Below are 15,529 nucleotides of genomic sequence, written 5' to 3'. Positions count from 1 at the left end.
CGTCTGTTGTAGGTAAAATGTTAGAATCCGTCATCAAGGAGGAAATAGCGAGGCATCTTGAGGGGAATTGCTTGATAGAGCAGACGCAGCACAGTTTCGTTAAGGGGAAGTCGTGTCTGACAAATTTATTGGAGTTCTATGAGGATGTGTCTAGGGCGGTGGATAGAGGAGAGCTGGTGGATGTGGTCTTTCTTGATTTTCAGAAGGCGTTTGACAAGGTACCTCACAAGAGGTTATTGCAGAAGGTAAGGGGGCATGGAGTTGGGGGTAGGGTTTAGCGTGGATAGAGGATTGGTTGTCAAATAGGAGGCAGAGAGTGGGGGTCAATGGGTGCTATTCGGATTGGCGGTTGGTGACTAGTGGAGTGCCCCAGGGGTCGGTGCTGGGGCCTCAGCTATTTACCATTTATATACATGATCTGGAGGAGGGAACCGAGTGTATGGTGTCAAAATTTGCTGATGACACCAAGATTGGTGGAACGGCAAATTGCGTGGAGGGTGTGGAGAGTCTGCAGAAGGATCTAGATAGGCTGGGCGAATGGGCCAGGAACTGGCAAATGGAATTTAATGTTGGTTAAGTGTGAAGTTGACCACTTTGGTAGGAATAATGGTAGGAAGGACTATTACTTATGTGGCGAAAAACTGCAGCAGGTGACGGTGCAGAGGGACCTCGGGGTCCTTGTGCATGAGTCGCAAAAACCCAGCCTGCAGGTGCAGCAGGTGGTCAGGAAGGTGAATGGGATGCTGGCCTTCATAGCGAGGGGGATTGAATATAAAAGTAGGGAGGTCTTGTTGCGGCTGTATAGGGCATTGGTGAGGCCGCAGCTGGAGTACTGTGTGCAGTTTTGGTCGCCGCACTTACGCAAGGATATTTTGGCCTTGGAGGGAGTGCAGAGGTTTACTAGGCTGATGCCGGAGTTGAGGGCGTTGAGCTATGAGGAGAGGCTGAATAGACTAGGTTTGTACTCGTTAGAGTTTAGAAGAATGAGGGGAGATCTCATTGAGACGTATAAGATGATGAATGGGATGGATAGGATAGAGGTGGAGAGACTCTTCCCGCTCAGAAAGGACAGTAGGACTAGGGGGCACAGACTCAAGATAAAGGGGAGGCGGTTTAGAACGGAGTTGAGGAGGAACTTCTTCACTCAAAGGGTGGTGAATCTCTGGAATTCTCTGCCCGTTGAAGTGGTGGAGGCTGCCTCGCTAAATATTTTTAAGAAGCGGGTTGATGGGTTTTTGATAAGAGAGGGGATTAAGGGTTATGGGGAGAGGGCGGGAAAGTGGAACTGAGCCACGACAGATCAGCCATGATCTTATTGAATGGCGGGGCAGGCTCGAAGGGCTAGATGGCCTACTCCTATTTCTTATGTTCTTATGTACTGTTTCTTGCGTGATGTAGAGACAAAACATACCATTCAGAGAGTACAGAGGAAAGAAAAAGCGCATGTTAACCGATACCATCGCCTTCAAGCTGTGGCGTGGACTGCCACACACTTCAGAGGCGGCCACTCCGAGGCGCTGAGGCGGCCGGAGGCAGGGATTGGGGCGGGGAGGTGACTGCTAGTTGGCTGAGTGGATGGGCGGTGAGTCCGGCAGCAGCGGCTGAGTCGACCAGGGACAGAGATTGGGGCAAGCAGGTGGGCCCAGCAGCAGCGGAGGAAGTGAGGTTGTTTGATTGACAGTCCGACTGAGGAGGCGGGGTTAAGGCTCGGGCCGGCGGACGTGAGGTTGTTTGATTGACGGGCCGGGTGAAGAGGCCGGGTTTAGGCCCGGGGTGGGGCTTGGGACGGCGGAAGTGAGGCTGTTTGATTGACGGGCCGGGTGAGGAGGCGGGGTTAAGGCCGGCCCGCCGCTGCAATGGGAAACCCCCACTTGCGGTCTTTGATTGGCAGCTGCGGTGAGCCGGCCGCTTCCGGCGAGCGGGCGCCAATCTGTATGCGATTGTGCGAGCCCGGCGGCGCGTGCAGGCGGAGACCGTTGATCATTTGAAAAGATAAAATATAACCTCCCGTTCACAAACAAAACTCTCCTCAGAAATGTTTTCAGAGAATTGCGCTGTCCCGGTCAATGGCTTGTAGCTCTGACATTTTCTGTTACTGACGGTTAGTTTATGCCTCTTTGATTTCTTGTCGCAGAGCCGCTTTTTTGCGGCGAGAGATTCAGCGGATTTATTTATTTATCTATTGCTCCGTCTCCGCTTTTTGTTATCCTTTTTTCTGCCCCCCCCCCCCCCCCCCCCCCATTTCTTTTGTTGGTTAAAGTCGCTGCATCTTTGCGAAGTGAGTGACAAGAAAAAGAGAGAGGGGTTTTCTCTCAAACACAAACAGACATCAAAGGAATAAAGCCTGGGATAAATCTGCCGACAATGAGGTAAGGAGCTGCTATTCCAATCATTCAAAAAGGAATTGCATATTCTAACTTAGTGAAGCTGACGGGGCGGCATGTTGATGCCGCTTTTGTTTCATTGCCTGTTGAGGGATCGGAGAGGGCAGCCGACAGCCCAGATTCCGGCGGAGCAGGGAAAGGAGACCATCACAATCCTTTTCTGCCTACCCCTTCCCCAATCACCCCCTCCCCCCCCCCCGCAGTCACCCCCTCCCCCCCCCCGCAGTCACCCCCTCCCCCCCCCCCGCAGTCACCCCCTCCCCCCCCCCGCAGTCACCCCCTCCCCCCCCCCGCAGTCACCCCCTCCCCCCCCCCGCAGTCACCCCCTCCCCCCCCCGCAGTCACCCCCTCCCCCCCCCCGCAGTCACCCCCTCCCCCCCGTCACCCCCCCCGCCCTTACGATCCGACCCTCCCCTCCCGTCACCCCCCCGCCCTTATGACCCTCCCCTCCCCTCCCATTCCCCCCCCACAACCCTCTTGCCCCCTCCCCTCCCCCCACTCGCACCCTCAGCAGCACGCTGCTGGGCACAGGCTTCCATTCTGAAAAACAACCCCTTTACCCCTATCCTCTGTCTCTTACTGGGAAGTTAATTTTGGCTACTTCTCCCTTGATCCATGTGATCTAACCTTATCACTTCTCGGCCTTTTGGCTAACATCAAGTGTAGTATTGTCATGCTGTGCTTGGTTGAAGTCATTAGGTTACATTTCAGCTTCATTTGAAGCAATTTTTAAAAGCGGCACCTTGACTTTTTGGCTAAGATGCAAATGAGATCAAGCCTCGGAGGAGAAGCTATGCCTATCCAATCAGCTTGGATCATATAGATCAAGCCCAAGTCAGGAGGTGAGAGCCCTGTCTGTCAGCTTGGATTGGGAATGTCTCAACTTGTTGAGACTGTGAATTGGAATAAAAAAAACTTACCAACTGACCAGTCTACTATGCGGTGCCTTGTCAAAGGCTTGCTAAAGTCCATGTAGACAATGTCTACTGCACTGCCCTCATCTATTTTTGTGGTTACCCCTTCAAAAACCTATCAGATTTGTAAGACATGATTTCCCATGTGCAAAGCCATGCCCAGTATCTCCCATTAATCCTTGCTGTACCAAATGTATGTGGATCCTGTCTTTCAGAATCCCCTCCCAACAATTTATCCATGTTTGGCTCACCAGTCTGCATTTCCTTGGCTTTTCCCTGCTGCCTTTTATTGAATAATGGCACATCATTTGTCTCCCTCCAGTCTTCTGGCACCTCGCCTGTGACTTGATGATACAAATATTCCAGCTCTGCGATTTCTTCCCTCGATTCCCACAACGTCCTGGGATATAATTGATCAGGTCATGGGAGGGGTGTATCTACCTTTGTCTTTTAAGACCTCCGGCACATCCTCTTCTGTAATGTGGAAGCTTTTCAAGACATCACTATTTACTTCCCGAATTCCCAAGCTTTCATATCTTTCTCCATGATAAATACAGACGCAAATATTCATTTAGGATTTCACCCATCTGTCGCTCCACACATAGACAACCTTGTTGATCTATAAGGTGCCCTCCTGCTTACTTGCTTAACTTCAGTCCGCAGGATGTCATCCCTTTTTCTACCTGTCGTTGGTACCAACATGTACCACCATCTCTAATTCATTACCCACTTCTTTCAGGATGCTCTGCAGCTATTCAGTGACATCCCTGACCATGGCACCACTGAGATAACACCTCCTCTGTCTCTCTCCCTCTCTGCCCCTTCCCCTCTGCCTCCCTCCCCTAAAATTAGAGAATTTGTGTTCAGAAGTTACCATTGCAAGTTTTTTTTTCTACTTTTGCAGTTACCACCTGCAACAAAACCTCTGCAGTTTTAAAATTTTTGAGTGTGCTTTTGTAATTGATTTTTAAAAATTGTGTTTGTAGTATTGTTTCCTTCTTTCTGCCTCAAGCTTTTCAGGCAAGTGTGTATGTTTTAGATAACTGGGCTCAAATTTAGAGGCAAGTTTTAAATGGAATTTGAGTTGCTGTTAGGTCTAGTTTCATCTTTGCTTGATGTCTCTATTTTGAGATTTTGTTAGTGGTGAATTATGGCCAAACTTTATAACATAATTTATTTTAAACATCCAAGAATTCAATCAGTTCCGATCAGTTTTCTTTTGATTGTGTAGTGTATTATAAAAGTCAGACGTACAAAATGCAACGGAGAAAATGAATTGTTTTCTTGTGAATCAGCTGTGATTGCATTAAAAACTTACAAGCAAAGGTTTGTCAAAATGAACACAATTTGTTCTGAATTATTGAGTTTATTGAGCTTACAAGGAAAAATTTGTCAAAATGAATTCCATCTAAGAACAATGAATGAAGAAAAGCACAGCACAGAAACAGGGTCTTTCGCCCTCCAAACCTGTGCCAATCATGATGCCCGAACTAAGCTTACAATTTCTCTTGTCATCCATGGTTCCTGAATCCTGCCATTTCTATCCTTCATTTTTGCGGGGATGTGCCTGTCCTGCATTTCAGTCAAGTGGCTTTTAAAAGCCTCCCGCATGGCAGATGTGGATTTGCCCTCAAATAGCTGCTCTTGATCCACATTCCCCAGTTGCAGTTGGATGTTTTTGGCCCTCACCCAAGGGCCACTCTTGTCCAAGACTACCTGAAATCTTATGGAATTATATTTGCTAAGCCCAAAATGCACCCCCCCCCCAAAAACATTGATCATTGTCCTGAATTACTGAATTAAAGAGCATTAAAGTTTAAAGTTCACTTTTTGGTGTCACAAATAGGCTTACATTAACACTGCAATGAAGTTACTGTGAAAATTCCCTAGTCGCCACACTCCTGTACACTGAGGGAGAATTTAGCGTGGTCAATGCACCTAATTAGCAAGTCTTTTGGACTACTTCTGGAGTAGCTGCAGTTTGAATAAATAATCTACTGTGGAGGTTAAATTTAGCTTTAAATTTCCATCATCGACAATATTCCCTTAGGAATAATTTTATTTCATTGCCATCTTCAGTTTTAAGTAGTGATATATGTGTACATATAAATTTGGATGATCTCCCTTCAAAGTACTGATTCATTCTGGGATACATACAAAAAAAACTAGCAAATTTCAGGCAGGCTTCCAATTCTTTTTGCATGTAGATAACTCACAATTGCTTGTTCTTCTCTCACCATGTGGAGAACTTTGCTGCTGCTGCTTGTCCTATCAGGAGACTTGCTGTCTTGGAGTGTCATAGTTGCCGGTCTTGCAGTGTCCTCACACATCCATTCTGTGGTGTCTATCATCCAAATATGCTTTGGCCGACCCCTCTTTCTGCTGCCCACCACTTTGTCCACAAGAAAGATCCCTGGAGCTTTTTGGTTCTGAACAAATGGCTGAAGAACTCACCATTTTTCCTACGGCACTTTTAAGAGTTCTTTTCTCTTGCAATTTCAAGTACCTCTTTATTTATCTTATGGTCTGTATGTATAATTTTAAGCATGCATCTTAGCATGCACATTTTGAAGGCCTCTATTTTCTTCCCTAGAACTTTGCTTACTGTCCAGATTTCTGAGACGCATAGGAAACTGGATAGAATGTAGCACTTTGAGTTTTTATTTTGTTACAAGCTTTTTTTTCCTTAAACTGTTTTCCATCTTCACAAAATTACATCTGACTACCTTTATTCTCAAGAACTTAAAAGTGAAAAAATACCTTCTAACTACAAGGTAGTCCCAGACTTCATTCCTTTTATTATTGTCATATGTATTAGCATACAGTGGAAAGCATTGTTTCTTGTGCACTACACAGCATACAGTACATGTACTTTTGTGTATCCCAAAAGCCCCACCTGTCAATAATATATCCATTATTTGAAAAGTATAATGTGTGTAAGGAGTTCTATGTTATTGTTTTCTGCACAAACTTCCAATTAATATCTTGAGAGCATATGCTAGTTTTGAACACATACTTGTGTTCTGTGAATTCTTGCAGTCACTGGATATCTTACTCACTGGGGTTATGATCCTAGTTGGAGCTATTCATTGACATGAAGGCCCTGGCTCAAAATACTGTACCACATGTTTCTTTTCAGAGAATGTGAATGAATAGAGTCACAGGACTGTCAATTTGCTTCTAACAGAAAAAAACCCATTAAACATGAAAAGTTTGACTATAATATATTACTACTTTGCTCCTACTTCACAAATATACAGACATTTTAAAGACAATACACGTTACAAAACATATGTTCTCAGTCAATCCACAGTCTCCTGTAACCCAACAGGCTCACTGTGATCTGACAGTGCCCCACTCAGAAACCAAGTGGCAGATGTCATCCAGTTAGACTTCAGTAGATTTGTCCTCAAATTCCCCCCGAAAGTCATGCTTTAGAACCTTTGTATGAACAATGCTTTCCCTTAGCTGTCTTTAGTAAGGATTCACCTCCAGGATTTCTAATTCTCCTTTCAGTATTTCTTTGTTTTGAATAGCTAAGAATTTTCACACAACCTCTCAGGTACTCAGTCCCCAACTGAATGCTATAGCTCCAAAAATGAATAAAGATACCAACCTTACAATTGCCTCAGATATCTGGCTTTTCTCTAGGCAATCTCACCCAGTCCACCCTTTCCACTTCTATCTCTAACTTCTGTGAACAGAACCCTGCTCAAATTCTGGTTCCTTTTTCCCTCTTTACTTCAATCTTTTTGAGAACTTCTCTTCGTTGTCTAGTTTCTAGAACTAAATGTCCTTCATTTTCTTTGGCACTGATTTTCTTGCCTAATACTACATTCTATGGCTTTCTCTTTTCTAGCAGGACTGAGAGAGCTTCCTCCTCTCTCATTGTCTAGCTGAACTGCTTTTGATTTCAGTTAAACACAATCACAAGGTCTTCCTTTTGTCAAGTGGCCTGTGGTTGCTAAGTAACAGCTCATTCTTTCTCCAAGCTCTTGTTTACTTTTCACCATAAGCCACAAACTCTGAGCAGCCATAGATGTGCGCGTTAGGTTGATTGGCCAAGCTAAATTAATCCTAATGTTAGGGGGATGAGCAGGGTAAATATGTGGGGTTACAGCAATAGGGCCTGGGTGGGATTGTGGTTGGCACAGACTCAATGCGATGAATGGCCTCCTGCACTGTAGGGATGCTATAAATCTATTTCTTCTTTCTAAAACTACCTCTGCTTTCTGAAACTGGCCACTCTTTACTTGGGAACATAGAATATTGTGGTCTGTGCAGACTTGATGGGCCAAATGACCGCCTTCTGCACTGTAGGGATTCTATGATATTAGCTTGAGGGAGGCAGTGGGAAGGTGGAATTATCATTAAACTAGCAATCCAGAGACCTAGGATCATGCTGTGGGGACCCAGGTTTGAATTCCACCATGGCAGATAGTGAAATCTGAATTCGATAAAAATCTGGAATTAAAAGTGTAATGATAACTAAGAACATAAGAAATAGGAGCAGGAGTAGGCCGTCTAGCCCTTCGAGCCTGCCCCGCCATTCAGTAAGATCATGGCTGATCTGAAGTGGCTCAGTTCCACTTTCCCGCTTTCTGCCCATAACCCTTAATTCCCTTGTCTATCAAAAACCTGTCTACCTGTGCCTTAAATATATTTAGCGAGGTAGCCTCCACCACTTCAACGGGCAGAGAATTCCAGAGATTCACCACCCTTTGAGTGAAGATGTTCCTCCTCAACTTTGATCTAAACTGCACCCCCCCACTCTTATCTTGAGGCTGTGCCCTCTAGTCCTGCCTACGAAACCATTGTTGATTGTTGTAAAAACCCATCTGGTTCACTAATGTCCTTTAGGGAAATCAATCTTCCATCCTTACCTGGTTTGGCCTACATGTGACTCCAGACCCACAGCAATGGGGTTGATTCTCAAATGTCCTCTGAAATGGAGGGCATCAAGATGTGACAATAATTGCTGGCCCAGCCAGCAATGCCCACATCCTGTAAAAATGAATAAAAAAGATTTGATCTTTTGTGTTTTTCTTCAATGGTGCCCCTGTTCACAAGAGATGGGTGAGATCCTAAATGAATATTTCTCATCAGTATTTACTGTTGAGAAAAGCGCGGATGTTAGGGAACTTGGGGAAATAAATAGTGATGTCTTGAGGAGTGTATATATTACTGAGAAGGAGGTGCTGGAAATCTTAAAACGCATTAAGGCAGATAAATCCCTGGGATCTGATGAAGTGTATCCCAGGGGACATTGTGGGAGGCTAGGGAGGAAATTGTGGGTCCTCTAGCAGAGATATTGGAATCATCGATAGTCACGGGTAAGGTGCCTGAAGATTGGAGGGTGGCAAATGTTGTGCCTTTGTTTTAAAAAGGGCTGCAGGGAAAAGCCTGGGAACTATAGGCCAGTGAGCCTCACATCTGTGGTGGGTAAGTTGTTGGAAGGTAATTTGAGAGACAGGACCGACAGGCATTTAGAGATGCAAGGGCTGATTAGGGACAGTCAGCATGGTTTTGTGAGTGGAAAATCATGTCTCTCAAATTTGATTGAGTTTTTTGAAGGGCTAACCAAGAAGGTAGATGAGGGCAGTGCAGTTGATGTCTGGATGGACATTAGCAAGGCCTTTGACAAAGTGTTGCATGGTAAGTTATTGCATAAGGTTAAATCTCTCGGGATCCAGGGTGAAATAGCTAAGTGGATACAAAATTGGCTTGATGATAGAATGTGGAGATGCTGGCGTTGGACTAGGGTAAGCACAGTAAGAAGTCTCACAACACCAGGTTAAAGTCCAACAGATTTATTTGGCAGCACAAGCTTTTGGAGTAAGCTTGTGCTGCCAAATAAATCTGTTGGACTTTAACCTGGTGTTGATGACAGAGGCCAGAGGGCAGTTGTATAGTGTTGTTTTTCAAACTGGAGGCCTGTGATCAGTGGTGTAGCTCAGTGCTAGGTTCACGGTTATTTGTCATTTATATTAATGATTTGGATGAGAGTATAGGAGACATGGTTAATAAGTTTGCAGATGTCACCAAGATTGGTGGACAGTGAAGAAGGTTATCTCGGATTGCAACGGGATCTTGATCAATTGGGTCAGTGGGCTGATGAATGGCAGATGGAGTTTAATTTAGATAAATGCGAGGTGATGCATTTTGGTAGATTGAACCAGGGCAGGATTTACTCAGTTAATGGTAGGACGTTGGAGAGAGTTACAGAACAAAGAGATCTAGGGGTACGGGTTCATAGCTCCATGAATCTGGAGTCACAGGCGGACAGAGTGGTGAAGAAGGCATTCAGCATGCTTGGTTTCACTGGTCAGAACATTGAATACAGGAGTTGGGATGTCTTGTTGAAGTTGTACAAAACATTGTTAAGGCCACACTTGGAATGTTCTGGTCACTCTATTAGAGAAAAATTATTAAACAAGAAAGAGTGCAGAAAATATTTACTAGGATGCTACCGGGACGTGATGGTTTGGGTTATAAGGAGAGGCTGGATAGACTGGGACTTCTTTCTCTGGAGCGTAGAAGGCTGAGGGGTGATCTTATGGAGGTCTATAAAATAATGAGGGGCGCAGATCAGCTAGATAATCAATATCTTTTCCTAAAGATAGGGGAGTCTAAAACTAGAGGGCATAGGTTTAAGGCAAGAGAGGAGATATACAAAAGTTTCCAGAGGGTCAGTTTTTTCACACAGGGCGGTGAATGCCTTGAACAAGCTGCCAGATGTAGTAGTAGAGGTGGGTATAGAGGGATATGGTATAGGGTATAGAGTGATATGGGCCAAATGCAGGCAATTGGGGCTTAGGGCTTTAAAAAAAAGGGCATCATGGACAAGTTGGGCCGAAGGGTCTGTTTCCACGCTGTAATTCTCTAAGACTCTGTGTCATAGAGACAGGAGGAGGCCATTCAACCAATATTTATTTAAACCTCTGTTTATAGTGCCATCTGGCTTGTTGCACAGTGCGGTTCCTTTGATTTTTCTCATGGGCTGTCCATGCAGTCATCTTAAATGGAGCACTGCTCACACGTGGACTTTGCTGTCTGGCAAATTTCTGGTTTTTGCCTGGCCGTAAATCTGCACAACTTCACACACTTCATTTGTCCCTTGATTCTCTAACATTTTATCATGGCGGTCTGTATCATAACTCACTCAATCCATATTGTTGCTTGAACTTTTAGTATCCATGACTAAGAAATATGTTTAACTTTTAACATCTTTGCCTAACAAATATCAGTTGCAGTTTTCCACTTCTTTGTTGTAGTGATTGCTGCCAGTATCACAGAGTGATGTGGCAATAATTTTAAGGTTAAGCCCTCTTGTTCTGGACTACACATATAGTCTACTGTCTTGTTCCTTTAATCATCTTGTGCACCTAAGTCAAATCACCCTTTAATCTTGATAGAATGGTTAGAGTTCATACAGAGTTCATTTAGTGAATCATATCTGTACCAGCTCTCTGCCAGAGCATCTTGGCTAGTCCCATTTCTCCTGTCCTTTTCCCACAGTTCTATAAATTTTCTCTCTTAAGGTGCTTGTCCAATTTCCTTTTGAGAGCCATTATGTTTCTGTGATTGAATCTGGCTCCACCACACTCTCGGTCCAGATCCTCAACATTTGCTGTGTTTAAAAAAAACATGTTGCAGTTGGTTCTTTTGCCAATCAGATGCCAAAAAACAGTACCGGACCAAGCTAGAGTCCCAGTCTAGCCACATGGACCCCCACCGATTATGGCAAGTTCTGCAAGACAAAACAAACTACAAGATAAAGGCGTGTAAAATTGCTGACTCCAACGCACCCCTGCCTGATAAGCTCAATGCATTCTATGCCCGTTTTAAGCAAGAGGTCAGCAAGAGCACACCCTCCACCCTGGAAGCCTTGGATGAACCTGCATCTGAGGTCACTATTGCAGAGGTCAGAGCAGCTTTCTCGAAGGTCAACTCACGGAAAGCGACTGGCCGGACGGGGTACCCAAGCGAGCACTCATCCTGTGCAGATTAATTGGTGGGGATATTCGCAAATATCTTCAACCTCTCTTTACAACAATCTGATGTCCCTATCTGCTTCAAGAAGACAACCATCATCTCAGTACCAAAGAAAAACTAAGCAGCGTGCCTTAATGACTATTGGCCAGTGGCTCTGACATCCATTAGTATGAAGTGCTTCAAAAGGCTAGTCGTGGCACGAATCAATCCCAGCCTCCTGGACTGCCTGCATCCACTACAGTTCTCCTACCGCCTCAACAGGTGCATCGCAGACGCCATCTCTCTTGCCTTGCGCTCAACCCTGGAACTCCTAGATAACAAAGACACCTATGTCAGACTCCTATTTATTGTCTACAGCTCAGCCTTCAACACCATATTCCTATGGAACTCTTTTCCAAACTCCGTGGCCTGAGCCTCGATTCCTCCCTCCGCGACTAGATCTTGAACTTCTGAACCCACAGGCCACAATTAGTAAGGATAGGCAACACCTCTTCCATGATCATCACCAACACTGGTGCCCCACATGGCTGTGTCATCAGCCCCTTACTCTCTTCCTTATACACCTATGACTGCGTGGCCAAATCCCCCTCCAACTTGATTTTCAAGTTTACTGACGACACCATGGTAGTGGGCCGGATCTCAAACAATGATGAGACAGCGTGCAGGAATGAGATAAAGAATCTAGTGAACTGGTGCAGCAAGAATAATCTCTCCCTCAATGTCAACAAAATGAAGGAGATTGTCACTGACTTCAGTCAGGGTAGTGGAGAACATGCCCCTGTCAACATCAATGGGGACAAAGTTGAAAGGATTGAGAGCTTCAAGTTTTTAGGTGTCCAGATCACCAACAACCTGTCTTGGTCACCCCATGCCGACACTATAATTAAGAACGCCTCTACTTTCTCAGAAGGCTAAAGACATTACGATTCTCTCCAACTTTTACACACGCGCCATAAAAAGCATTCTTTCTGATTGTATCACAGCTTGGGTATGGCTCCTGCTCTGCCAAGACTGCAAAAAAACTACAAAAGATCGTGAGTGTAGCCCAGTCCATCGCGCAAACTGGCCTCCCATGCGTTGACTCTGTCTACAATTCTCACTGCCTTGGCAAAGCAGCCAGCGTAATTGAGGACTCCACGCACCCCGGATATTTTCTCTTCCGCCATCTTCCGTCGGGAAAAAGGTACAAAAGTCTGAGGTCACCTGCCAACGGGCTCAAGAACAGCTTCTTCCCTGCTGCCGTCATTTTTGAATGGACCTACCTTGCATTAAGTTGATCTTTCTCCACACCCTCGCTATGACTATAACACTACATTCTGCATGCTCTTGTTTCCTTCTTGCGGAACGGTATGCTTTGTATAGCATGCAAGAAACAATAGTTTTCACTGTATACCAATACATGTGACAATGATAATAAATCAGATCAAATTGGTATTCTCTGGTTTCCAATTCTGCAGTTTGCAATTCTTCTCTGCCAGTGGGAGCGGTTTCTCCCTATCTGCTCTGTCAGGAGCCATCATTTTGGATACTTAGATCAAATCCCCTCTGCCTTCTCAAGGTGAACAATCCCTGATTCTCCATCTGTCCATGTAACTGAAGTCCATCCTTCCTGGAATCATATTTTCTGCATCCTCTTTAAAGCCTTCACATCTTTCTTATGTTGTGTTCTTTTTATATTGCCTGTTGTCTGTGCTACATCATCAGTCACATGCCCACCCATTCCTCTAGCCTCTTAAAGTCTATCACTATCCTCACTGCAGTTCAAAATATTTAAACGTTCTTCCTTAATACTTCCTCTACACCTTATCAAAATTGGTGTCAAATGTTGTTAATTTCCCTGATGCATCTTGGGATATTTTACTGTGCTAGATTTTCAACATAAATACAATTTGTTGTTGTGTGTTAATCATCTTTTGTTTTGAGCTTGTGTGAGTTGTAGAACAGGTGTTTTTGGAACTTTTTCAGTCACTTCATTAAGTTCTACTTCAGTGATGGTGTGACTTGGGATTCTCGTACATGGATTATTGCTGCAATTCAAGTTGTCAAGATATGGACTGTACTGTTGCATTTCTAATAGCTCTCCAATCCATTCTAAAGGATAAGGTCTGTAATTGGGTGACATTGAGCAACAGCTTGCTTAGTTCTGTGGGATGTGCAGTTTGTGTCTAGTTCTATGCAGTTTGATATGTTCTAAGAACATAAGAAATAGGAGCAGGAGTAGGCCATCTAGCCCCTCGAGCCTGCCCCGCCATTCAATAAGATCATGGCTGATCTGAAGTGGCTCAGTTCCACTTTCCCGCTTTCTCCCCATAACCCTTAATCCCCTTGCCTATCAAAAACCTATCTACCCGCGTCTTAAATATATTTAGCGAGGTAGCCTCCACCACTTCAACGGGCAGAGAATTCCAGAGATTCACCATCCTTTGAGTGAAGAAGTTCCTCATCAACTCCATTCTAAACTGTCCCCCCCACTTATCTTGAGGCTGTGCCCTCTAGTCCTGCTGTCCCTTCTGAGTGGGAAGAACCTCTCCACCTCTACCCTATCCATCCCCTTCATCATCTTATATGTCTCAATAAGATCCCCCCTCATCCTTCTAAACTCCAACGAGTACAAGCCCAGTCTATTCAGCCTCTCTTCATAGTTCAACCCCCTCAACTCCGCTATCAGCCTAGTGAACCTGCTCTGCACTCCCTCCAAGGCCAAAATATCCTTGCGCAAGTACGGTGACCAAAACTGCACACAGTACTCCAGCTGTGGCCTCACCAGTGCCCTGTACAGTTGCAGCAAGACCTCCCTACTTTTATATTCAATCCCCCTCGCTATGAAGGCCAGCTGCTTCCTGACCACCTGCTGCAGCTGTCAACTGGGTTTTTGCGACTCATGCACAAGGACCCCCAGGTCCCTCTGCACCGTAGCATGCTGCTGCTTTTCGCCCTTTAAGTAGTAGTCCCTCCTACTATTATTCCTGCCAAAGTGGATAACCTCACACTTGCCAACATTGTATTCCATCTGCCAGGTCCTCGCCCACCCGCTCAGCCTATCTAGATCCCTCTGCAGACTTTCTACACCCTCTGCACAATTTGCTTTTCCACTTTGTGTCATCAGCAAATTTCGACACCTTACACTCAGCTCCCTCCTCCAGATCATCTATATAAATGGTAAATAGCTGAGGCCCCAGCACCGATCCCTGGGGCACTCCACTAGTCACCAACCGCCAATCCGAATAGCACCCGTTGACACCTACTCTCTGCCTCCTATTTGACAGCCAATCCTCTATCCACGCTAACACCTTACCCCCAACTCCATGCCCCCTAACCTTCTGTAACAACCTTTTGTGCGGCACCTTATCTAGCGCCTTCTGAAAATTGAGAAACACCACATCCACCGGTTCCCCTCCGTCTACCGCACTAGACACATCCTCATAGAATTCCAATAAATTCGTCAGACACGACTTCCCCTTAACGAATCTGTGCTGCGTCTGCTCTATCAAACAGTTCTTCTCAAGATGCCTCGCTATTTCTTTGATGACGGATTCAAGCATTTTTCCTACAACAGATGTTAAACTAACCGGCCTATAATTCCCTGCCTTTTGCCTGCTCCCCTTTTTAAACAGCGGCGTAACATTAGCCGTTTTCCAATCTTCCGGCACTTCCCCGGAATCCCGCAAAGTTTGGAAAATAATCACTAAGGCATCCACTATCACCTCTGCCATTTCCTTCAGAACCCTGGGATGCATTCCATCCGGTCCTGGGGACTTGTCCACCATCAGTCCCACTAGTCTGTCGAGCACTACCTCTCTAGTGACGATCTCATTCAGGCCCTCAACTCGTACCATCTTTCCATCATTAATACCCGGCAAACTATTCGCGTCCTCCTCCGTGAAGACCGAAGCAAAAAACTTATTCAAGGCCTCAGCCATTTCCTCATTCCCCCACCACTAAATCCCCCCCCTCATTCTCTAAGGGTCCAACATTCACCCTAGCCAGCCTCCTCCTCTTTATACATTTATAAAAACTCTTACTATCCTTTTTTATATTTAGCGCTAGCTTAATTCATAGTCTACGTAGAACCTGTAATATTTGCAGGAGAGATTAACGTTGAGTGGAAAAACTGGACTTGGATGGAGACTGGCATTTGGTTTCAAGGGCATTGTTACTGAACTGGGTGCAGAGTTGAAGGTTGTAGTTATCATGACAGATTGAAGAAAGAACTTAAAAGCCCATGCTTTTTTTAAA

The 15,529-nt window shown here is 45.2% G+C and overlaps 1 protein-coding gene across 1 annotated transcript in view; it reads left to right on the top strand.

The window, feature by feature from the left end:
- The first annotated feature begins 2,244 nt into the window (after positions 1-2,244).
- The window catches only part of enah (ENAH actin regulator), a 561,715-nt gene continuing 548,430 nt past the window's right edge, over positions 2,245-15,529 (top strand). Inside the window, exon 1 of the mRNA XM_080193082.1 lies at positions 2,245-2,369. Within this exon, the coding sequence (XP_080049208.1) occupies positions 2,365-2,369 (5 nt within the window). The 5' untranslated portion in view covers positions 2,245-2,364. The remainder of the gene's footprint in view (positions 2,370-15,529) is intronic.

Source organism: Carcharhinus amblyrhynchos, chromosome 7 (genome assembly GCF_965287045.1).
Source record: "Carcharhinus amblyrhynchos chromosome 7, sCarAmb.v2.hapA, whole genome shotgun sequence".
NCBI lineage: Eukaryota > Metazoa > Chordata > Chondrichthyes > Carcharhiniformes > Carcharhinidae > Carcharhinus > Carcharhinus amblyrhynchos.
Note: the sequence above shows the minus strand (reverse complement) of the source record. Positions and strands in the feature narration are given on the sequence as shown.